Below are 25,846 nucleotides of genomic sequence, written 5' to 3' on the forward strand. Positions count from 1 at the left end.
GAACAGCAGCGGTTCTTGTGTAAGCGCTCCAGGAAAGCGTGATAACCCTCTCATGCACGCGGGCTTCCTTCTCTGATCAGCTGACTCGAGCATGCGGAAGAAGGCAATTAGAAACGTTAGTAGTTGAGAAAACCGAGATTAAAAAGTTAGATGCAAAACGTCCAAAGAAGAGCTTCCAGCAGCGCAAAGAGGGAAAGTTAAGTATTCTCGTCTGTCCGCTTCTGATAGGCTGTTTTACGCTCTCTGACCTGTCAGCGGTCTGGAATGGCACACAGTGAGTCAGAGGCTGCAGTGAATGTAGTGAATGGGAATCAGGTAAGTGCTGAAATGTTCAGTGTTGTGTCATTGACTGCTTCACACTGATGTGTTCACCGCACACGTTACCGGACAGCACGTCTCACTTTGGGTTTTTACCGTGTTTACACTTTGCAGTGGAAGAAAAAAGTAGGTTAATAACTTGTCATGTGACAAGTGGGCGAGTTTTGAGCACAGCAGGCTGTCTCCCATACACACTTAAAGAGGATGGTTCTTCAAGGGTTCTTTAGTAAAGATAGTGGTTTTGTATAGAACCATGAACACTCAAAGGACCATCAAGTTTGCTTGATGAGTTCTCTACATGGTAAAATGGTTCTTCAGATTGATGGAGAATGTGTTGTATATGGTTCTATAATAGAACCTTTTTGAAAAGAGTTTTTATATAGTTTTATCTGTTGTTACAATGTCAAGCTTGTAACAACAGCAGAACCCTTTGTGGTGCTGTATAGAACCATATACAACACATTCTCCAATCTGAAGGCAAATACCATTTAAGCATGAACTGGTTTTATGTAGATTTCATTGTTCTAAATAGAACCATTGCCTTTACGAAATAACCTTTGACAAACCATTTTTTAAGCGTGTAGGACAAATTCAGATTAGTTGGCAGCACATAGAACAGCAGTACACCTTTATCTTTAAGAGTGTACTGCTATTAAATGATTCTTAGCTCAGACGTAGGGTTCTATGATCTTTCATTGTTATAGAGCCTTTATATTATGTAGAGGTGCTTTAAACTTACAAAGGTTTTTCTCACTGACATCTTATTTACAAATCAACTGAAAGGTTCTTAAGGGTAACAGAAGTAGTTCTTCTATGGCAGCGGTTCCCAAATCGCAGTCCTGGCAACTCCATGCTCTGCACATTTTGTGTTTTCTCTGCTCTACACACCTGACCCAGCCCACGAGGCGTTTGTTAATGTGTTAATAAGTTGAATCAGGTGTGCTAGGTGAAGGAAAGCACAAAGATATGAAAAGTTGGAGATCACCAGGTCTGGGATTAGGAAACTCTGTTCTATGACATGCACTCAAAATGGTGGATTTACTTAAAAATGTTATGTTAAGTGGTTCCACACAACCGTGTTAAATAGCTTTTAAGATGCACAGTTGACTTATATATACTAATACAGGGGTGTCCAGTCTTATCCGCAAAGGGCCAGTATGGCTACAGGTTTTCACTCCAAACATACTGGAGCACATCTGATTCTACTCATTTAATCAGTTGATCTTAGTCTTCAAACATTTCATCAGGTGACCTGCTTTATTGGAGTGAAAACCTGCAGCCACACCGGCCCTCTGTGGATAAGATTGGACACTCCTGTACTAACAGAACAGCATAAAGTTACCAGGTCTGAGTTAGATCTACATAAGTACATTAAGTTAGTACTGTGCTAGTGAGCTGTCATAGAACTGTGCTCAGTAGTAGGTTACCTGATAATTCGCTCTTACAGCCACCAACATGGCCCGACGGTTGACAGTATTGTGGCATCAGCAATGAAAAAGAGCCAGAGGAAACCATTAATTCTGCTCAAGGAAATGCTCTTTTGTTGAACAAAAGGCCACTGAAAACAGTGAGAATAGCAGGGAAGGTTACTTCTATCCATAGCACTTCGCTCTATGGTAGACACGTAACCCACCCTTACTAATCCATAGCCCAACGTAATAAAACACAGTCTTCACCTAAACGCATCTTAAACTAACAAACGACAACAACAACAAGTGTCCTTTTAATGAAGGGGGGAGGTGCACGCAGGGCAGCTTTGCATATCACACCCCTAAAGCCCCTTCTGAAATACTGAGCAAGTGGCAGATGCCACAGCAAAGTATAAGAAAGATGTACACAAAGTGGAATGTAGGCCAGACACAAAGATAAAACAAAGATGATGAATAAAGCAAGTAAAACAATATGCAAATAAATGATGGGAAAGGTATGTTTTACTCTACAAGGGTACATTGACCAAACAAATGCTTATGAAGTAAATGACAACTCACTGAATTTCAGAGAAACAACACAACTGACTCACTTGTTAAATGGTATCAATGAGAGAAAACTGACTAAAGCCAACAACAGAGTCATCTAATTTTTTGAGGGTGACTCTAAGGAACTCTTTTTGGTACATTTTTTAAGATCTATAGTAACATTGTTTCATTTAAAACTTGCCATAGATGTAAAGAACTTGTCAGAGGTGTAAAGGTACTGCTTTATCTGCAGGTGAGCTGTTGCAGGCAAAATATTATCGCTGTCAGGATGAAACCTTGTATCTCCATTTTTTTGTAATTTTTACTTTTTTTGCATAATTTGAAAACACAAACTGCCCTTCAGATTGTGTGAACATTTCATGATGAACCAAACAATAGAAATAGTTAAAAAATAAACTTCCTTCTCTTGTTAAGTTATCATTTTGGAGATTGTTCTGACAGCGACAATATGGGTTGCATGTTCAAAGTGACTTTTTGTTAATTGTGTAGTAGAAGTACCCACCTTTTCACAGGCTATGCATGGAGAAATGAGTCTCTCTCTGTCTCTCTCCCTCTTTCTCTTTGCTTTTTTTCTGAATGTAAAGGTGTCCTATATTGGACATGACTGTGAGGCCATTCCAGAGTTCCTCGCAGTTAAATATGGAAGCATTGCAAGGCGACTAGATCTCAGCTTCAACCGACTGAGGTAAGATGTCAGTAATACAGACACACCAAACACCTAATGATGAATACATGCATCAAAGAGGACCAAGGCTGGAGAGTAAGATAGTTCTGCACAGTAATAGTCTGAAATGATTTGTTTTGATATGAAAAGGTCAAAAAGTGGAGAGAAACACAGCGCTGTCATGACATGTACATGACTTGTCCAGGCGCTTGGATGCTGCTTGTACTGCACTTTGAAGGCATGTTTGAGTGTTTCTATGAACATACAGAGGGTCCTTGACGTTGATCTCTGTTTGGCACATGTGGTTTCAAAGTTCTATGTAATACACCCCTTTTTTCCCTCCATTTCTGTTTTGTTGTTGCTCTGCGATTACACCATCCTGTGGTGAGCGCTTTGGACATACACTTTTGTTGCATTAGTATCTTTTGAAATTCTTGTCACAACAAATACATGTCTGTGTAATCTCACAACATGCCATGGGATGGTAGCTGTGACATCCACCCTGTTTGTTCAGGTTACCTAGATTCATTATTTTATGAAGGAGCACATCTTGTAAGAAACAGAATAACTGTTAAAAAACTTGCAGATCAATGATCTAAACAGAAAAACTTCACTGCTGACTGAAGTTTCTTACCGTCTGAGGGAACATTTAAGAAGATTTAACTAAATGACAGCAGCGTCACATGATATGAAACATTTGACTCGATGTACCTGCCGCGCATGCAGACACATTTTTGCATTAAGTGCAATTTAATATCCGCATCATGTGCATTACGCGGTTTGGAATGTCATCAAGACATCAAAGGGCCCGGGCCTTGAAGAGGCATGCTGTGGCTGTATGAAAGGTCTGATCAATAAATGTGACATGTTAATGCCGAGCAAATAGAATAAAAGATTCCTTTGACAGGACATGAAGAAGCACCTTGTGGCAGCTGGGGAGGGGGGGGGTGCCATTTCACCAGCAGGACTAGCAAAGTTGATCTGACAACTAAAAGAGAAGAGATGATGGTTATAAGGTGCTTTTGTTTCAGACTTCTTTTCTTGACCTGTCAGGCCTTGAAGGACTCTGAATGGGCCTCTCTTTGTCATGTGAAAATTGTCGTCTTGAGGCAGTTATCTGTGCTGAAAATGTGGATTCTTTCGTTTAATTGATTCGCCTTGCGCTCGAGACTGTCAGATTAATAATTGCTAAATCCTGTGCTGCTTCAGTGTGTCGTGCAAAAATGTGCGCTTATCAGTGCATTAATATTCCTAATGAGCCTGCGCGAGTGGCTTACCAGCACTGGGTGCCTAAAACCCAGTTTACTTTTTCAGGATACTAGAGGCGTGCATTTTCAGGCATAAATCGGAAGCACTTTGTATACTGTGTATTGGGCACAGTGTGTGCTCACAGTAGTCCTCTTCATTAGCTAGATGAATAGCCAGTGATGATATTATGCTGATTTATACAAGATGTGGAAGGAGCCAAGACAAAGAAATATGAGTTTGTGAGAAAATGCTTAATTTGAATTTGTTTCTGGTGGAAACTCATGTCTTAATTTAATGCCATTTAATGGGACATTTAATGCTGTTCTATCTTACTGTTTTAAAAGCATTGCTTTTTTGCTGAGGGTTGTCTGCTCAGGAGTGTTACTGTTTATAGCTAATAGAGATTCCCTTGCAACTGCACTTTTCAAGCATATCTGCTCCCAACATTCAGAACCCAGGAGGAGAAAATAGAGTTACATAAAGTGTTTCAGTTCATGTACTCTCTTCTATTGTGGAACAGATAAGACAGGTACAAATGACATGGGAGTCAAAGCTTGCAAATTAGCCAGCACACATCTTATCTGATGAAGTCTGCAATGCTAAGTGCTCCATTACGTCATATGGTAATTGACACACTTGAATGTGACATGCAGAATTGTGCAAAACCCAGAAACTGCCTTTTCTTTTATTTAATTTCCTCTCAAAATGGCCATTAAGTACAAGTTATCTGTTTCTCAGCATCAGAAAAAAAAATCAGAAAAACCGATATTGAACAGAGAAGCACACAGAGGCCTAAGATAAGATAAATATAATGTCTTTTTTTGTTTCATATATGTGTCCACTCTTTGCCTTTATTACAGCTTCCATTCTTTCTGGGAGACTTGCTTTCAGGTTTTCAAAGCAATTTACAGAGACAATTTCCACACTTCCAAAGTCTTAAAAAAACATTGGTTGCATTTTGTTATGGTCCAATTAACCCTAAACACATTCAGTAATGTTGAGGTCTGGGCTCTGGGGTGGCCAGTCAATTGTTCTGAGAACACCAGCAGCTTCTTTGCTGATAAGTGCATTTTGATCTTCTCAGTGTGCTTGTGGTCGTCGTCATGCTGTAGAATGACTTTTTTCCCCATCAAACGTTTCCAGAGAGTATTACATGACATACTTATCAGCATTTAATCAAAAACAAATCACGAAGCCCAGATGTTTTTCTAAAGCCCTAAACTTGCACTGATCTTCCTCTGATGTTTGACTGATGGTTGTAGTTATGGTTCGAGTAGTCTTTTGTTGCTTCGGCGGTGTGCATACTGCCTTCTGTTACTTCCAAAGATCTCAATTTTACACTCATCAGTTCATAAAACCTCACAACCAAAAAACACCATATCTCAGATGTCCAGTTTCAGTGGTCTAGTGCAGATTCTCTTCCTTTTTCTCTATTTTGTCTTCTCAGTAACAGCTTCTTGACACCTACACATCCTTTCATGTGTAATATCTAATGACCAACCTGCTCAAAAAGATCCTTTTTTAGCGATTTGTAAGAAAATTGCAAGGCAGCTGAGGTGTGTTGAGGTAGTTGTTATATGAAATAGTGTCTCTTTGAAGGAGAACGTAATGTCAGTGCCTCCTTTGGGATCAACCTTTGTTAGGAGAGCACTGCTTTAAGCTGTTAGTTTTTAAATTGGCAGGACTGAAGAGTTAAAGTGTCAGTAGGATGCACAAAAGTAAAGAGTGGACAAATTAAATATGAATAGATTTAATGTTATACTTGGTGTTAAAAGCTTTTGTGTATCTTTCTGTTAAACATATCTATGCTTTTTTTCCTTGCATTGAGATATTAACAACTTACATTTAATGGCCATTCGACTAGAAATTAAATTAATGAAATGGTCTCTAAATATTGCACTTTTTTATTAAGCATGTTGTAACACATAACAATATTAGCTAAATTGTTTTCATTTTTTTGAGACCCCAAATCTAAAAGCACATTTAGTGGTTTCTTTGGGGGCTGGGGCTTTTGGTCAGCATGAAAATGTGACTTGTAATAAGGCAAGCATGTGATCAGAATCAGGGAATGCGGTGCCCAAGCATTCACTGACTGCCTCCTCCCTAAGTGCAGACAAAAGCCTCATAGTGAAAGTGTAATAGATGGACATCCTGCTCTCAAGCATGAATTCACTATTATGAGAAAAACATAAAGAAGTGGTTAGGTTTAGGGCCAAGACATGTTAATGTGGGTTTTTTTGGAAACTCTGTCTGTGTCTGGGCTGTTCAAAATTTTTTTTTCTTAGTGCTCTGCTTCCAGAGAACGTGTTGAGAGGAAGTAACCCTTTGAGTGAGGTCTCGGGGTTTTCTGTAAATGAACTCTGGAAATGGAAATCAGACAGAGAATGAGCAGAGACAGGGCTTGAGGTGATGAGAGTGTGTTCTTCACTGTTTGTGTGCTTCCTGACGAGAGCGGTGTCAGGGAGCATGCATGTTAGCATGCATGCGGACTCACATTCAGTTTATCAGACCTTTTCACATGGTGCTGTTTATCAGGGGTTAACATTAAATCACAGTGATGGCGAAGCAGCACCTGTCCAAGGCCAGCGCGCGGAGAGGTAGCAGATGATTGGCTCCAGAGGTAATCCCAGAATGGGTTTCAGGAGCAACCTGTCATATACGTGCAGTCTAGCCATGAACTGTTGTCAGAGTGTCCCGTCCCTTTGTGGACATGCATGACACTGCAGGTTATTGGGTGCTGAAGACAAAGGAGATCTTATTGTCTTGTCTAGTCTTCTCCAGATGAGCTGCAAACAGGATGCACCTCAGTCATCCTGAGGTATGAGGTAGCCATGATCTCCGTTCACTAGTGTCACTTCATGTCATAGGAGCTCGACAGCCACTCTGTCATCAGAACTGGCTTATATTACCTGCTCAGATATGAGCCATGACCAACAGTCAGGTTGGGGGATCATCTATGCCTGGGAGGTTCTCACCACAGCATTTTGTTTCTGTGGTTGCCTTTTTGAAAAGGCAAAGATTAGTTGTGGTATTTGGTGTGTATGTATGTATATTTTAAGGCTAATATTTGGGAGCTTTGATTGCCCGGCTTGTATTACGAAATATGCAGTGTTCTTTAAGGCAAATTGGACCTTCTGGTGTGAATAAAATATATGCATTTTCATTTGTAGCTGTTGATTTATTTTGTATTAGCATTTAGCATTGCAGTCTTAACAATATTAATCAATATTATATTATAATATTAATCTGTTAAACACCTTAGAACCTCCAATTATTCAAGACTCACATTCCTCAATCCTATAACATAATAATAACCCTTATGCAAATGCCAGTTTGCCTTGTTTTCCATGTAATTACTGAATAACAGTGAGGAACCCTCAGGGCCTTCTAGGCCTTATGATTTCTGTAAAATAAACATCTTCAAATTTTTAGTCCATTTTTACTTAATATACTCATCTCTCGTTGTAGTTAAACTGTGCAACTCTTGTGGCAATAGTCTTACTTCATTGTCAAGTTTTTATTGGAAATGAGTTGATCTACATAGACACAGCCAAGTGAACTCTCCCATTGGTTATGCCTTTAGGAGCTGGACTAACATGTCAGAATAACCACTAATTTGATAAGAAACTAACAGTAGAATCAGCCAATATTGTTTTGGTGTCTAATGGGTGGGATAAATTCCATGAAAAAAACATCACTCTAGCCTTCTGGAAGTCCTAGATATATCAGTGACTGTGAATATTAGCCATAGTATAAGCAAGTTTCAGTCAGTTGTTAGAAATGGAAAACAGCAGTGGCTGTTCTCTCCCAGCAGTCTTTACTGTAAAATTGTTCATGTCTGTTAATAAGTCTGTTACAAAACAAAACATGGAATGTCTTTTACAAGCTTTAAATATGCATGTTTAATCTAGAACTGCCCGAAAATGCCATTTGCTTAGAGCTAACATGCTACTAGAGTTCCATAGGGGCACTAGCAGAAATTAGTATGTTTGTAGAAGTGAGTTTTTAGCTGTAACAGTCACAGTTTGCCTCTGCTGAATAATAAACCTAAGGTGTAAAAAGTTAAGATTAAATCACATTATAAGGTATAGTCTCAGAGGCAGTCTTTGTATGGACTTCAACTTTAAATTAAAATGAAAGGCCTCTTTACTTATCCTCCTGTGGCATAAGATGTTCCTCATTAAGCTTTAACACTGTATGCCCACCTGTGTGTGCTGCTGCAGTGACGAGCTTTTTGCATTTTAATGGCTAATCAAGTATGCTAACTTGCATTTTTCAAATGGAAGTGCTTTAAATGTCGGTGGCCTGTCACAATGAGATGTAAGTAGTGTGATGAAAAGAGAAGAAGGATACAAAGTGTGGTGCCTGGGTACAGTGAAGAATGAAATAAAACCGTGTATGGACTGTCAGCAGTGTCGTTTTATATTCATATCTAAAGCACATTATAGTATTACTCTGCAGCTCATGCCTCACTCAACTGTCTCTCTTCATTCGTCACGGGTGAGACTGTATCTTTCAAGCCCCCGCACGTCAACACCAGAAGGCTCCTGTTAATTGACAAATGAGAGTCAGCGACATGAAGTGCTCCCTCTACATCAGAGCTAGGTGGAGTCTCCTATTTGATGGGGCTATTATTGGCATGAGCCAGGAAGAGGCATCACTCTGTGCTGAAATGAGAAGTGACAATGGAAGAAGGGCCTGTCATTGTCTTGCGGGTGTGTTCAATCTGCGACGATGCCAGTATGCAGATAAAACGTCAGTTAAAAGAGTATGAGGGGGGAAAAACTGTCGGAATGAAGTCTTCAAATCACTTAGCTCAGAGAGGGAGTGGAAATTGATGCTCGTGCAGAAATGAGAATTTTCCATATCTGATCTATCAAGCTTATTTAGGGCTAATATTTGGGAGCAGCCCTGACTGTCTGCCTTGTATTAGGAAATATGCAATGTTCTTTAAGCCTAACAGGCTTATAAGACAGCATCTTCTGTTGCAAATGATATATATGCATTTTCATTTGGAACACTGCTCTTATAAATCAACTGTGCGATGATAAAACCCCATTTAATTTCTCTGAACAAATTTGTACCACAGCAATTCCTTCTGGGAGTGATGAGCTGACGGGAGGGTAATAATAATGCAGAGGAACGCTTTTAGATGTATTGTTCTTGACAAGTTTGTTGCGTGCTGGTTTGCTAATGGAAAATTTGAATGTGTTGTGCTCATGGTGGTAGTGCTTCTTTTAGTGCTACCGTCTAGGACATTACTCAGTTATGTTCAAAGAAATTACACTGAAATCACACGGGCACTGAAAGCAACAGGAAATCGGACAAATCGAGTTTACCTGGAGGTAATAAATTGCATTTGATTATTAGCAGTGGAAAATGACTTTTTCATATTTTTACTGAACAGATATATTCTCTGTTTTCCTATAGTGACTACATAAAGGACAGTTTCTTAAAAGGGACTTTTAAATTGCTGTGGGTCCTGTTTGCCATTCTTTCTATACACTTTTAGGAAGTTATTCTGTCATCTTTCCTCACCTTAGGCCTTTATATATACCTTTATTATGAGACTCTTTGTTTTGCATTGTAATTCTTCTTGCTTTCAAAAACAGCAACCTCAGGAAGTCATTCATAAGCATTACCAGACTTAACCACCTCTCTAGTACACCCCGTGTCTCTGCTGGATTGTTTGTCTAACTCTCATTATAAATAGGACAGCACTTTTTGTGCTCCAGGCAGAGCAAACTGCTGTCGATGTGTACAGTTTTTGAGGTTTCTTTGCCAAAACAGACTGTCCAGCCAACAAAAGGGAAAGATCACCAAGTCCCACCAAATTAATTTTGAAAACTTCTTGCGGGCAAGTCATGCAGTCTGTGTTTTGGTAAGATGACAATCTTTAATCTGATCAAACATATTGTAGCCAAACCACAGCAATGTGGTCCTCATTTGGAGCTGACTCCTTCTGGCCTGGTCCTGCTGACAGGAGTGAAAACACAGGTATCAACACACTAGCTTACTGTAGTGTAATGTGACTTTAACCAGATACTTATGACCCCACTATGTCTTTGTGAGCTCCATTTTATCCTCTTTGAAAGCTGGAATGTTATGTTTTTTTTAGGAAAACTAGTTAGAACTATCTGAAAAGTTCATTTCCAAACTTTAGCCTGGAATCTTATAGACCTTAGATGACCATTGTGTCTGCAAGATGGACGATGACAACTTTATTAAAGATTCAGTATTCACTTATGTAGCTAGTCTGAAGGTACAAGGAACAGGAAGATAGGAGTTTCTGACCCCTACGGAAGTCATAAATCACAATGCATTTTTCTTCCAATGCCATAATGTGTTTCTAAGTGAAACTATAGTGTGGAGGGTTTCTGAGCTAGCTGAGCGCTTTGCTTGATGAGAGGTAGGGGTTTTGAAAGGAAGTGGAAACATGATATTATTAATTAGTATTATTTTCCCACCCGCTGGTGCACGGTGATGTAATGAAGATGTTTTAGAGGCGGGCGAAAGTCACTACATTTCGGTCAAGAATTTTATCTTTTAAATGGTATTATTTGAAGAGTTATGCATAATATGACCAGGGACAAGAACTATTTTATATAAAGTTTTGGACTTTATGAAGTTAGGGCAACTTAAGTAATTTGGCTAATGGTTCAAATTCGGTGAATTACTGTTATTACTAACATTCTGCAACTGACAAATATATGATATATTACAATATAATGTTATGTTATAAAACACTGAGTAGTCAGATGCAAAAATGTCCTTGGTATATGTATGCTTTTATATTTATATGGAGCGCTAGAGAGGTAGGTCTTATCCTGCCAGCTCCATCTCAGTGGTATAGTTCCCTCCAACAATATGGCATAAATCACCGTTTTATTGTTACAATGCAACAAAAGACCCCCGATGGCAAAAGAATTATCTTTAAATCACTGTCAGCATTTCCATCAGCCAAAATATCCTTCCAAAGCTACTGTACTCTGCTCCCAGCACTTCTTACGCTGTTGGTGTCGAATGGAACCAAACATCTTTATGTTCTCTTTTTGTTCAAATTAAATATATATCGGGCATGGATGCCATTCCCTTTATAACTGCATCCCGTTTTTATTGTATATCCCAAGACTGATGGTGCGCCTGTGACACAGTGATTTACAGGCCTTCAGTTTTCTGTGGCAGGGCTTTAGAGGGGAGAGCTGACATGCAGCCAACACTTTGGAGGGGTAGAATAAAAGCTGACGTTTTATTGGCTTTAAGGAAGAGAGAATAGGAAGGCCAGTCACACACAGGAGAGAGTAATAGTTTCTGTGCTTTATGCTTCTCAGCCCTGCCAGCTGTCAGAGAGCCCCTCGAAATGGGGGAGAAATTTATTGGGTATTATTTAGAAACATGTCAGTGGTAATGACTACAGCCATGATTTCAATTATCACCCACTAAATATAGCTTAATTCACTGCATCAGTGGACCTAATGAGTGAGTCTGACATCATTTTTCAAAAATTCGATACCGTGCCGTTTTAATATTTTATGTTGACCACTGGTTTAATTCCACCCCCCCTCACATTTGGCATTGAGGAAGGGCCTGGTCCCTCTTGGGTTGTTGTACCGTCAGCGTTATGTAGTTCAAAGTCTTCCCAGGGATATATTTTTTCCATTGACAGAAATCCAATTAGTTTTAGTACACAGTCTGGCTGAATAAAATGGCTCTTAAAATCTACAATATGTTTCCTTAGCGCTTTAGCAGAGCACAAAGCCAGTGATGGATTTTTACAGCCTGACCTGATCAGGCCCAGCAGGGCAGCCATGCACTGTACTCTCTTCCTTTTGTTTGACATGTTTAGAAACAAACTATTTAGACATCCGTCTTCTTCTGATAGCGAAAGCAATCCCTCAATATCACATGACTTTTTGCATTTATCGCTCAGCCTCCCGTTTGCGTTCATTTTCAAACATCTCTTAAATGCTAAGCGCTTAATCTGTAAATGTTGACATAGCAGCGCGCAAATGAATGAAAACAGATGAGATGTTTAATTTATAGACGACACGTTTAGTAAAGTGTATTTGACGGTGTACTGATGCATGGCTAAATTGTGCCATGGCACTTCATTTCTGAATGAGTGCTGCTAAAATTAAAGCTGTGACTTGCGCCCAGTTCGCCAGTAACATGGAGTTAAATGTGTGTTAGTCTGTGGACCACTTCCAGCTTACGTCCCCTATCATGCAAAGTCATCATGCTGATTAATGATGTAAGCAACTGGGAGGTATGGAACTTATTAGTACTTTTGAAGCAAAGAGGGTCTGCCATTCTTTAACTTCCCCTGGACGGTTCCCAAAGGGAGCGAAAAAAAAAAAAAGTTAGCAGTTTGGAAATGGAACAAAGGACTTTCCCCTCAGTATTGCCCTCTGTATGTGCTTGCTTCATGACACTTTGTCTCCCACAGCCTCTCCTGGAGAGACGGCTGTGAAAAGTGAAGACAGATACGCAGGCTTTATCGTGCCAAGACTTGAGAGGATGATTGTAGCTCCTTCCCCATGTTTTGAAATTTGGGCGCAATTTCTCTCGCAGGCGATATGATGAATGTTGAACGCTGTGCGAATTTATCCCACCACCATAAAACACGCTATGAACCCTGTCATTAGGAATTTACTCCTCCAAACACTCATCATTATTAGAAAATATTTGCTATAACATTTGGGGTATAGATGGTGCCCAGAATAATAAGTCAAGCCTCAGTGTTTTGACTGCCGTTAAGCAGTGGTGTGCCACCTGGAGAGTGATGAACTAGACGGTACTGTCCAAATTGCTTGCTTTGCAAACGTGCTCCGGCCTAGAGAGGAGTGCATTTTTTCCCCCATGTGCACAGGACCATAGAGGGTTTAAACAGCTGCTGCAGATTTTGAACACAGCTGCAACACATTTCCCCTGCACATTTCAGCGTCACTCACTGCCTTTTCACAGCCGCAGCACACAACTGCTATTACTGTCCTTAAAAACACTGTCTTTATATACTGTACAGTACCTTAACCAAAATGTAATGTGTGTACATAAGCAGAATGGTTCTCTCATTAACTCAGTCACTATTCACTATGTAACATTTGCCTTATAGTGAACTGAGTGGGGAACGACTATGAAATTAGTGAAAGATTTATTGTTGAGGATTCAAACAGCACTAAAAAATGATTGACACACTGTGTATTGTGCTATTTCTCTAATAGAGAGTGATTCAGAAGGTTGTGCCTGTGTGTATTGAGAGTGGTAAGCCTTAGCTGTATGTTTTCGTTGCCCTTTTCCTCTTAAATTCCTAATTTCTCCTTAATTTGTCTAAAACTAGTAGTCTTGCAAATAAATAGCTGTTGTTAGCTGATAGCTGTTTTTGTGTGTTGGGCATGGGTTGTGTGTATTCAGTAAGTGGGCCTTGTTTACCTCGTGTCTCATTGTCCAGACATTTGATGATGTTTAGGGTGCTTTCCCCCCCTTCGGCACTAACGCTGCTTTTGTGTTTGAGAGAGCAGTCGTGTTTTTTATGTCTGGGCCAGAGGGGTCTTCAGAGCTCATCTCGTAACGGAGGGAGAGTGGAAGGCTTCAAAACGCCTGGCACTAGAGGAGGAGCAAGAAGAGGAGGACGAAGAGGCACTGGGATATCCTCATGAGCATGCTCTTCACAGACAGACAGCCTGGGCTGCATTCGTCTGATCTGAGGAGCGTTTGTGTGTCAATAAGATGAAAGGCTTTCAGGTGAAATCCCTTTACTGGCCCCTGCTGTAGGAGGCCTCATTGGCACTAAAGTAAAGGAGGAAATTTCACAGACCAGCTACATGGAGTGTCTGTTCTTGTTTGTGCTGGCTTTACAGAGCAGCGCATATTCATAGTTTGACGTGTACATTACACTCATCTGTCCTGACTGAGGCTTCCTTAAAGCTGTCCTTAAATGGTGTATCAAATTTTTATAGCTAGCTGAGAAAACCAAAAGAACAGAAGGTATTTTGAATTTTCGTTTCTGGTGGAATTTGTAGCCTGACTTTGGATACAAAGGCATGAGGGCCCCATCCAAAGGCCAAACGATACAGATGTCTGCTTTTGTAAAAAGCCCAAGCACTCACTTTAGACCTCGGGTTGTAGAATTTACAAAGTTACAAAGACGTCTTGTGATGGTTGACTTAATGTCATTAAAATGTTCTATCGGCTTTCACAGAGACAGAGCCACACATCTGCCTCTTGTCCATGGAATATGACTCTCTCTAGCTGTCCTCTCCAGTAATAGACCAGCAAGTTCTTACTAGTGTGCAAATGCGAGCTTTAAATCTGTATCTTGAAACGGGGCCTCTGGTAATAGATTTACTTCTTAGTGGCTAATTTGCTTGTTGCTAATTCGAGATTCTCCTTCTCTCAGCAACACACTTCCCAGAAGTCTACTTATAAGAAAGTGCACATCCTACTGGCTGTGGTCGGAGCCTATGAGAAGTGTGTGTCTCTTTCATTGAATAGAGTCACTGTGCTCTGCTCCTGATAAGGGCATACCGAGGACATTATGAGCTGAAAGCCTGTTACCCATTCTGGGCGGGAGAATTAGGTGTTTTGACCCTGTGTTTGGGTTCAAGCGCAGTGGCAGTCTTCGGAGGGAGCGAAGCTGGCTGCTTAGTGGCCTTGTGTTCTGCACTCTCTCCTCACCCTTAATTTGCTTTTAGCATGCCTGTCAATCAGAGGGAGCGGTACATGTGGTCTTTATTGGCTGCGTTGTGTGGATTCTACGGGGAGTTTTATTCAGTATGCAAGAAGAAAAGAGAATCGCTTTAGGATTTATCGCAAACGCTTCCCTCGAAATAATTCCGAGATGTGTTCCAAGTCGAAGCCGACCATCTTTGTGCAAGACTTCATACCGTAGCCACACATGTACTGTCTCTGTCCGACGTGCCAGAGATATAAATAACGCACCTCTTCTCTGTGGAGAGACAGTCACAACCAGTTGGCTGTGTGCTCTGAGCGTGGATCCTTCCATAGCCCGAGCAGGCAGTTTAAATTAATTATTAGTTTTATAGCAGCCCCTCAGGCCGTGCTGAGGCAGCTGAGCCCTAAAGGGGGCTAATCCGGCCCTCCTTTACAGAAAATCAATGCTGGCCTTTGGTGTTGGCATGCCATCCGGGTAGGGGGACACATGTCAGATAACTCCTGATTTTTTCATGAGGTGTGTTTTGAAGTTGTAAAACCAATGGGAGGTAGCTGGAGGTGCTGAAAATGAAAGGAATATCCAGAAGCTATGAAAGGACGGCCGGATTTCTCGTGAGGGGCCAGACAAGTGTTCACAAAATATGAGTTGAATGGAGAAGAGAATGTGAAATTTTGCCTAAATAGATTTTCAATTAACGTTGATGAACATAGCACTTCTTGTAGGGACATAAAAATTGCAAGTTTGAGTAACAGGTATATTTAACTTTTTTCTCATAGCTATTAATGGGATTACTTTTATTTGTTAAAAATAAATGCATAAATTAATAGTTTGTTTTTTGGCAATTGATGCATATTTGAGTCAGTTAATTAATCACATCAAAAGTTACAAGAGCCCTAGTGTAAGTAAAAGCTTATGTTGACTTAGCAACATAGTCCTAATGCTGTAGCAACATATGCAACAGACTGGGCTGTTTCATGTCATCACATATAGAGATGCATGGAATACCAGATGCTTTATTTACAAGCTATGGGGTCATCAAATTGTACCATCATATGCAAAAGTTTGAGCGCCCCTGGTCAAATTAGATGTTTTGAAAAACATTTAGCCAGTTAATAATAATAATAATAACAACAACAACAACAACAACAATAATAATAATAATAATAACAATAATAAAACAATAAAAAATAATAATAATTTATTTGTTTGTTTGTTTGTTTGACATTTCTTACAATCAAGTTTGCTTATAAAATAAAGGAATGCCTCTCCCAGTTGCTCATAAAAATGACATATCATTGTAAAGCATATTCCAAATATGCTGAATCACAAAGCAGCACTCTCTCAGTCTCCTTCATGAACAGGCTGAGGGGGGGTTAAGATCAAAAGGTGTAGTGGACTAGAGGGCTCAGAGGGTTTTCTTAAGCCTGTCACTCAAAAAATCTTTGGAGCGGACCTGCATAGAGGAGCCTTTAGTATGCTGTTCATGATGAAGCCCTCGTCACAGTGATTTGGTACAAGTCCCGCTTTTTTATATAAAGGCATTGGGGCATTTTATGTGTGGATGATCTTTGACCATGCACACTGCAGTTGACTGAGAGCTTTCATTTTTACATCACTTCCTTCACGAAGGTTACAGTGAAAACTATCTGATTGAGGTGGACAGACCCCCACCCTGAGAATTACATGAAGCTCAGCACCTCCCCTCTGGTCTGGGCCTGGTGTCTTGCGTGTGCGAGGTGTTATTTTTCTTCATGCTCCTCTGTTGCCATGCTGAAAGCTTTTTGGCTGCTGCTCCTGTGGAGGTGCTGTTATCCTGTGGACGCATGCGGTGGATGTTTCTCTCAGCAGCCCAGCGAGAGGCCTCTCATTATCTCAGGGGAAGCCCTCCAGCACATCTGAGGAGGAGAATCCTCTTAAATCCCCAAAGAGGGCGCACCGCACAAGCGCCGCCCCCCCACCTCTCCCACTCGTGCTCCCCACTGGCCTTCGCAATCTTGGACACCTCCAGCATCTGTAATCTAGGACCACCATCTCCACATGTCTGTTCTTCCCAGGACATGCCACTCCCGTGTACACCATAAAAGAAAGATCTACTCAGAAAGATTGTTGGCAAGCTGAGGTTTTGGTGGCAGTTTCTTTTTCTTCATAGCTCATAAAAAACCCAGCGTTTATATTATTAACCACTTGACATGAAAAGTGATTGAATAATTGAACAACTGAAGAACAGCGAATGTAATAGACTTTAGCAGCATTTCAGATTACTCAAAGTGAACACATGGTTACCATAACCCTTTATTGTGAGCCTTCAAACAATGCATGCATGCTTTGTCCATGCACAAGTGAAGGCTTTCTGAAGATCTAAACAAAGTTCTTTTGTTTTTGGATATGAAGACAAATATCATGGCCTGCCCTTGTTCATTCACATTATTATTCAGTGCTTTCTTCATAACGGAATGCGAGAAATTGATGAATTATTTCCATCACAGTGAATCCATCTTTCAGCCAGCACAGTGAATAATAGAGTAATGTGACAAATGCCCAAAAAAACGAAGGGGAAAACCTCATGAATGGAATTAAGGGAGTGATGCAACCCGGCATAGCTCTCCATCTGATTCACTGTGGCCCATAGATCATTTTATATTTAACCGAGTGTGTAGGAGATCTGGATATTAAACAGGACTTTGAGTTTGTTCAGCTGGGTCTCTGTCTCTATATTTGACTGTGGGCAGAAACGAGCTCTTCCCACCGCGCAGTAAAAGGCCAAAAGAGGGATGATATCATAATTATTTTAATATGGGCTGAAGCTGTGAGGGTGAATATTTAGTGAACAGAGTCCATTGAGTGAGTGTGACGGGTGTCTCCAGGCTTCAGTCACGGAGAAAAAGGACAACATTGTTCAGCACAGAGGGGGATAGACAAAAATTACATTTTTCATGACTGTATGTCAAGGACTCTCTCTCACAAAAGGATATTTTAACCAGATCTCAATTAACATGAACTGGCCATCTTTTGTTCTGTGATGTAGTATTGATGAGTGGCCTGGAGCTGCTCTCTTGCAGGAGGATGGAGTGTGGGGTGCAGCATGGCAGGCTGGTGGGCACGCATTTATCAGTCATTTCAGCCTTTTGGAATTCATCTTTATATTTTTCGGAAAACAGATGTGAAGCTTTGGCCATCTGTGCTTATTTAGATTTATGATGCACTATATCTGTCAATAGTCGTATGATGGAAAGTTGACACGTAAGCTTATCTGACACATGAGTTATGAATCTTCCAGAAAGAATATGTATGTAAATGTATTTTCCCCTTAGCTGTGGATTCCTGTGTTTGCTTAGCGTACCTCTGATTAAGGGTTGCGAGGCAGAATTATTCAGTTTTATGGTGTACTTGCCAGCTTGGCAACAGCGGTAGCATTTAAACGTCCATTTACAACCTTTTAACTGTCAGGATCTGTTGAATTATGGATATTTACTTTCCTCACAGCTCCTAGAACCACCGAAATGACTTTAATAGCTCGAGTGGTAATATTAATGTTTTCTTATGAAGAACAACATTATTAGCATATCAGTCCAGCGCTTAAGAGTCCCGCCATTGACTTTCCATGGGGAGTGCACACGTTAGGAGAATCCAATAGTTCATAATTCTCCACTTTATTTGCTGTCATTTTCTAATGCGCCAGCCGATGAATTCAGGAGAGATTTTTGCATCTGGGTAAATTCGATGCTATCAGGCTTGTCAGCCAGAGTGTTGACTTTAACACCTTTTAGACAGTATATTTCTGTAAGTCCAAAGCAGGCTGCGGTGTTGACTGCGGAGTCATTTCGGAAGGGAGAGGGAGACTTGTTTGAGATCTGCATTTTAATCCTGGCCTGTTTAATGTTTGCCCCCTGACAATCTGAGCCAGACATCATTTTAATGGCATGTACAGTGATAAAGCCAATAAAACGTCAAGATGATTGATAATATGAGCATTATGGCAATATGACTTTCCTGTCCTCCTCTCCGCTGTAGATGATGGTTTCCAAATTGAATTCTGCGTGCGACCGTGTGTGTATGTGTGTGAACAGTGAGTATTTGGATGTTTTTTCTTTTTTTTTTTTCTTCGTGCAGCTGTACGTTTCTGTTAATTTGCAGTGACTGGCATTTCTCCACTCAGGCCTTGCGATTTATAAAGAATGTTGTTTTTGTGACTTAGTCAATGCTTCTTTGTAATGAAACAGTTGAAGTTAATCATGGAAAGTATTATATATTTCTGTAATAAATGAGATGGCATATGGCTCCTAAAAGTGACTGCAGAGATGAATGTATCAGAGCTATTAGATAATGGGTCTATTTAATATTTGCTCAAACTGGTTAAACTGATACGTGGAAAAAAAAAGAGGTTTTCGTTCTGCCTTCTCTTTCTCTCCAGCTCTGTTTATGAGCGTGTGCGTGAACTATCGTGGCTTGTGTGCTGAGTGTGATGTCATGGGATTAGTGTATGTGAGCGTGTTGGAGCTGTATAAAAGCAGAGTAAATCAGTCATTGGTAATAAAGCTTACCTCTGGGGTGACAGAGATCTGAAGCTTTCCACCAAGAGGTAGGGACGGCGCGCGAGCGCGTGTGTTTCATATCAAATGAGGCTTATTTAAAGAAAACCTTGAATGAGTTCGAGAGCCTGCAGAGAACCCGAACATCATTCATTTCTCTTAACATTTCTGCACTTGTCCAAACACCGTAGAGCCGATCCTGGCTGTGAGGACGGAGGGAGCCATCTTTCATTCTCCACACTACAGCTGCAGCAGAATGACTTAGTTTGAACACTGAGTCCTCCTCTATTCCCTCCTGGACTCCCTTAAAACAGGCTATAATAGAAATTAAGCAATGAAACCTGATGGTTTATAGCACATAAGCTACCTTTTAAAACCTACCATGCATGAGTCAGGGGTTATTTGGTATTCCATCACTGATATTCTAAAAACTTGTTGGTAATTTGTTGATTTTATTTTATTTTCACAGCTAAACTGTTTTATATACACTCTTAAAATTAAGGAAGGATGGCATAGAAAAAACACTTTTGGTTCCTAAAGAACATTTTAATAGATGGCCCTTGTAGAACAACATTTGTAAATGAGATATACGAAGGTGAAGAACCTTTGTTTTTAGTTTTACCCCTTAAAAGCCCTCTAAAGCCTTACTGTTCAGTAACTGCATGGACTTCAACATAAAGTGTCTGAGTTATTCTAAAGTTGTAGATGTGTGTGTTACAGGGACAAGTCATGGTCTTGCAAAGCCACTGGACACAAGAGTTTTCTAACAATATCATGCAGGTGAAAGGTGAAAGGTGAAATTGAACAAAATTTGAAAGGTTTTGTCTCAAAATGTTATAGACCACTTTCAAGAATTTTTTTTTTTCCATGATATGTGTTGTTGGAAGTGGCCTTTAAACATACAAGAAATATGAATGCTATGTTATGATTAATACACCTTTTATTATTATTGTTATTATTATTATTATTATTATTATTATTATTATAAAAATGTGTCTTCCGTTATACGTCAGCTGTTTTCAAAACTTGTCATATCTACAATTTTAGAAATGGACAGCATTTTGGAGTGAAACTCTTTGTTTCATGTTTATGCACTTTGAGCAATGCTAATATGAAATCATAACACTTTCTGCTTTTTACGTACGATTTGAAGATTTTTGTTTAAGATTTGAATTATTTTTTATTTTAATTATTTAATTTAATTATTTATTATTTTAAGCCTAACAGAGTCCTGGATCGATAAATGCTAAAACTATTATTATGCACTGTCTAAAACATCCCATTTTAATGTAACAGTAAGACCCTATGAGTCAATAATAAAAACCTGAGGGGCCTGAGAACACATAACATGTCATTTGTTTCATTTATTTAGTCATTTGTACATATTTAAGAGATATTTGTTCATCTAATGTTTACATCTGCAGTGAATGATTCCAAGTATTTGGGCCTCCTAAAGTCCCGTAGGGCCCCTGGGGTCTGGCTTCAGTGGCTCAGTCAGTAAGCCATCCCTGGTTTAGTAAATGCTTGGACCAACTGGTTGGTGCTGGCCATTTAAAATTAAAGAATCCATTCCATTAAAGAATGTAATCATGTAAAGATGAACTGTATGCCTAGAGTCTAGAGCCTTGCAGTAGCCTTTATTTTTAAGAGTGTAATTTTACTTCAAGTGCAGTAAATCATAGTAACAATGTTAAGAAACTCTGAGAGGGAAATGAATTAAATAATTTGAAGCAATTGTTGTGAAGCAACAATCTGTCCATGCTCCTGAAACATGCTCTCATTTACAGCTTGGAAAAGAAATCACAGATTAATTTAGATTTTGCAGACCCATTATAACAATTTGAATATTTCACATTTTTCTTCACAGTTTAAACATGTTACTTACTAACTTAGAATGAACAAATGTTTTATTATAGAAGTGTGTGTATGCGTGTGTATGGGATGTTATTTTTCAGTCAGCCCATGCTGACCTGTGTCCTCAGAAAAACACTGCTCTCCATTTTAAACCTCCCCGCCAGCTCATCCCGAGAAAAGCTTGTTGCTTTTTATGTAAATAGTGATTGATGGTGCATCTTACCTTGCGTGCAGCTTTTGACAAAAAGTATTGATGGGTGCTCTCAGTAAGTGTTAGTCGAGGTGACAGAGCAATCCATTTTAAGATGAATTACAGCACAAACTACCTCCATGGCAAAGTCATGGATTCTGTTTCATCTGCTGTTTAAGGGCTGACTGAATTCAGGAATGCTTGACTGTGAGAGTGCCGTCATTTCAACACCACTTTAAGCTCAGTTCTGTACCACCATGTTTCTGAACTGGGTTACAAAACTGCAGTGCCCTGCATTTTAAACTCAAGCTACTTTTAACTCCAAAAGTCTGTTTTGGCAGCCTTGAAATACTGCGGGACACACAACAACCTTGAGAAAACAGCAGTAACACATGTTTAATCTGGTTTTGTGGAATCTAATATAACATTATTCTGACATTAAACATGTTACATTTCATATAGTAACTGTGGGACCAAAGCCTTGTATCTCCAAAATGGTAACTGTATAGGAGATGGAAAAAACATAATGTTCTTAATGTTTATTAATGTAAAGAGATTTTATTCCATGTCAATTTAAAGTACTTTAAAAATCTTAAGTACTTTTTTCTTCTGAATTTAGTTTTTATTGATCACACAAAATTAACATGTTGACCATACAGGGAGGAAGGTTCACTTTAAAGCTAACCACTATGTTTATTCTTTGGTAAATATGTCTTCTGCTTTTATGTTTATAAGAAAACAATCTGCGTTTTGCACACTTCCTTGTTAGAAATATTAACTCTATTGTGGCTATATTCATATAACACACTAACCATTTCACAGCCCTAAGTTAGACAAATAAAACACAATCTTAAGTTTGTATTAGTTGTGATCAGCTACAAAAGTTAATTTTTGTGAAATTGAAATTATGATATGAATTTATGTTGGACAATTTCTTATTTTTATGCTGTTGCTGCTCTGTAAAGCAGCTCATGTTTATGGTGCTGTAGTAAACTGACTTTAGGAAGAATTACCGTAGTTTAGTAAATTGCTGTGAGTGAAGGGTCTACCTATCTCACTATGTTTGAATAATACATTTAAAATGGTCTCCATCTACTCTTAATATACCTGTTTTGCCATTAAGGCTCATTTGCTCAGTACACGCTTCCTGCTCGGTGCCTGCATGGTTTGTTTAAGTTGGATAATGTGGTTGATCCAACATAGTATTCAGAGTTACAGCCCAGACTGAGGCCTGATGATGGATGGACGGCCGCATTTCCCTAACCATGCACACCAAGGAAACGTAATTTCAGTAATGGCCACAATCAAGGAGAACTGCTCTCACTTCTCCCTTTTGTTGACAAACGCAATATAACCCAGCTACAGACACAAGGCCGACCGATAAAGTTTTGTGTATGTTAAAAGAGGAATAAAGACCGGAGCTGTGAATTGGATCTGGTGCAGACACAAGGTTGACAGAAGAAGATTTTAACAGATGCTTCAAGGGGACCTCGGCCCATGAAATCATCCTGTCCTGGATCCAGAGCCCCACCCTCTAACTGCTGTATAAATAGATTCTCATGACAGGGCAATTCATCTCCAGCCATGAAAACATCAACTTTAAAAGACAGCTTGTAGAGACCCGGTGCTTGTTAGGGCCAGATCAGCAGTGCAGATGCCTGGGATGTAAACTCATGAAGAGAAGATTAATTTATCTGTCATCCCTGACTTTGACAGTTGCTGTAAATCTGATTCAGGCCTGTGGGGGAGGGAGAGGAAGGGGGTAGAGAGGGGTGCGGTGGGTGCCAGATAAAAAAATCGGGGCAAAAGAGAAGGCCACAGTGGATGGTAAAGAATTTTAAATGGGCAGCATTGAAATGTCCCTCCCTCACTCACCCACTCACTACTTTAGTCCACCTGGGATATGTTGAGCGTTCTTGTCGGATGATGTGCTTGGAACTCATTGTTAAAAGAGAACATTTGGCAATGATTTCAAGCCCTCCTTTCCCCCCCTATTTTTTCACTCTTTTTATTTTCAAGATGGTGGTCACGTAAGGCGCCCTGGAAAATGAATAGTGGGAGTGTCAGAAGAGCCATTTGCAGCTTGATTGATGGGAGCAGGCGAGCTGTGGTGGCCCTGTTCTGTGATCTGCTGCATATGAACCATGCCTGGCATTCCCTTGGAAACAGCACAAGTTTTTCAACACTTAATGCCACCTCGTTGTATTAAAGTGCCATATATCTCAGTGGATCTGTGACACGCTCGCAGATACCGTCTTAATTATAATAGAGAAATGGATGGATAACGATTTGGCAGGAAGCTACTTCATCTTACTTCATCCAGTTCTGAATGCATGAGCCGTTTCAGATTCCAGTTCTTTGTAATTGGTGCTTTTTTGTTGTTAGTGATTGAAATACTGCTTGTACACTTTTACAAGTTTGTGTGGTCAAAAAATTTCAAGCGAAGTTTATCCCACTTCCATTATCCGAAATGTCTGTGGCCGATGAAAGACCTACATTTGATGTACCAATGTACAGATGTGGATGTAGTTACAGCCATGTCCACAGCCCTACGCTGTCAATAAAAAAAAACACACTGGGTTACAATTTGGCATGCGTCTGCCTGTCTCCAAGTGGCCATTTTCTTTTATGCCATATTTCCACCAGCTTTTCTTTCAATCTAGCCCATATTACAGAATCAACTGTGCGGATATTTTAGAAGTCCTTCCAGTAGGCCCTTCTTGGAACACTGTTTTTGATCTTTGCAAGCACTGTTAAACCGATAATGGGAAACCATTACATTTTAGGTTAACTTATCAACACCATTTATTTAGCATGATCAAAATCTGCCACAACGAGGTGACAAATGTAAGCCCTGGGTTTCCTTTTGATGTAAATTTGCATGCAAATGGATTTTTCCTTGATATGTCAGTCCTTGTCCTGGAGCAAGGCGAGGCCTTAAGCCTTCAGAGAGAGTGATGGGGGAAGGGAAGGGCGTAGAAAGAGGGTGAGGGATATTGTTAATTAGCATGTGGAGGGAAAGTGCTTGTGACAAGTGGTAACCAGGCCCTGATAAATATGGTGACTAAACATTTCCCCATCCCTTTTGTCTGTCAGATCCCCCAGCTGGGGAGTTTAAACTCCTTTCACCTGAGAGGAAATCAAAGATAATCCAGAGTTTGATGTCGAGAGAAACTTTTCAGTTTGTGGAAAAAGGGGTCACCGAATGTATAGGGCAATGGGTTTAAGCTGTAAACCCCACACAAAGGGTTCTGACAGCCTGCGTTTCCCTGCTCTTCTCAGAAGAGTCTTTGCGAAGTTCTAAGCACCTTCTCTGTGCATGACTAAACCTATTGAGGGCTGGAGAGATAAAGGAACCCAAGGCTTAAAATCAAACTTTAATTTTCTATTAAAAAACAAAATCCCAAGAATCAATTTGTGCGGGGAGAGGAGGTACAAGCAGGCAGAAGTTCTCTGTACAGGTGGAAGGAGACAGGGAATTTCACTTGATTGATTTTATTCCACGGCTTGCGCTTTATAAATGCTAATGTTGCCATGGAGATGCTGAAAAGAGAGATTATTCAATGTTTACCCCCTATAAATGGCAGGCTATTCAACTCTAAACAATCATTTCGTCGGCGTTGTAGATTTATTCTTAAGGGCTTTTCTCTGTAGTCAATCATTAGCGAACTTCAGTAGAGAGTATTGCCAAACTTCTGCTGTTGGGAAACTAAAGTACAGTGAGCGCGGTGAATTGAAATGCAGCTTTCGGGGGGCATGCTGTTGATGTTTTGCTCTCATTGTTTATGCTCTTTGTCTTCTTTTCCTGTTAACCTTAGAACTATTATGATCTCGCACTGCCTGTTTGGCTACACTAACTGCAGATCCAAGCTGGTCTCACCAGTCTCTGGCGGCGCTTTCTAAAGAATCAATATATTCAGAAAAAGAAAACATGCAGCAGAGAAAAAAAGGGTTTATTATAGCAAGACCATTCTAATGTTAAACAGTCCAGTGTAAAACAATGAAACAAGTATGGAAGAGTATGGAAAAGGAAGTACATACAGACTGAATCTTGCAGGTTTACTTTTAAGATCTGCCAGTACCTTTGGTAACCTTTTGATATACCCTTGACAAGCTATGAATGCGTTGGCATGCATCTACTACAGTAAGTAACTATAATTTAAGAAAAATCATACAGTCCAGCCATTATAGCGTGCAGGGTCACTTTTGGAGTGTGTGAGCCTTCAAGGCACGTCCTCCTCTCCAGGGCCTGAATAATGACCTTTTCCTCCTTTCCCCTCTGACTGATTCATGCAACTTCAGTATTGCTTTACTGCACATTTGCTTACCATAAGAATGTAATTTTCAGCTATAAGGTCCCAGGACTTGGCAGGAGATCGAGAAGGGGGAGGGGGG

At 40.0% G+C, this 25,846-nt stretch overlaps 1 protein-coding gene across 1 annotated transcript in view; it reads left to right on the forward strand.

Annotated features, from left to right (window-relative positions):
* Positions 1-25,846, forward strand: part of lrmda (leucine rich melanocyte differentiation associated) — a 297,015-nt gene continuing 271,169 nt past the window's right edge. Inside the window, exons 1-2 of the mRNA XM_036574027.1 lie at positions 1-315; positions 2,879-2,979. Coding sequence (XP_036429920.1) covers positions 265-315; positions 2,879-2,979 — 152 coding nt within the window. The 5' untranslated portion in view covers positions 1-264. The remainder of the gene's footprint in view (positions 316-2,878; positions 2,980-25,846) is intronic.

The sequence above is a fragment of the Colossoma macropomum genome, unplaced genomic scaffold (genome assembly GCF_904425465.1).
Source record: "Colossoma macropomum unplaced genomic scaffold, Colossoma_macropomum, whole genome shotgun sequence".
In the NCBI taxonomy this organism is placed as follows: domain Eukaryota; kingdom Metazoa; phylum Chordata; class Actinopteri; order Characiformes; family Serrasalmidae; genus Colossoma; species Colossoma macropomum.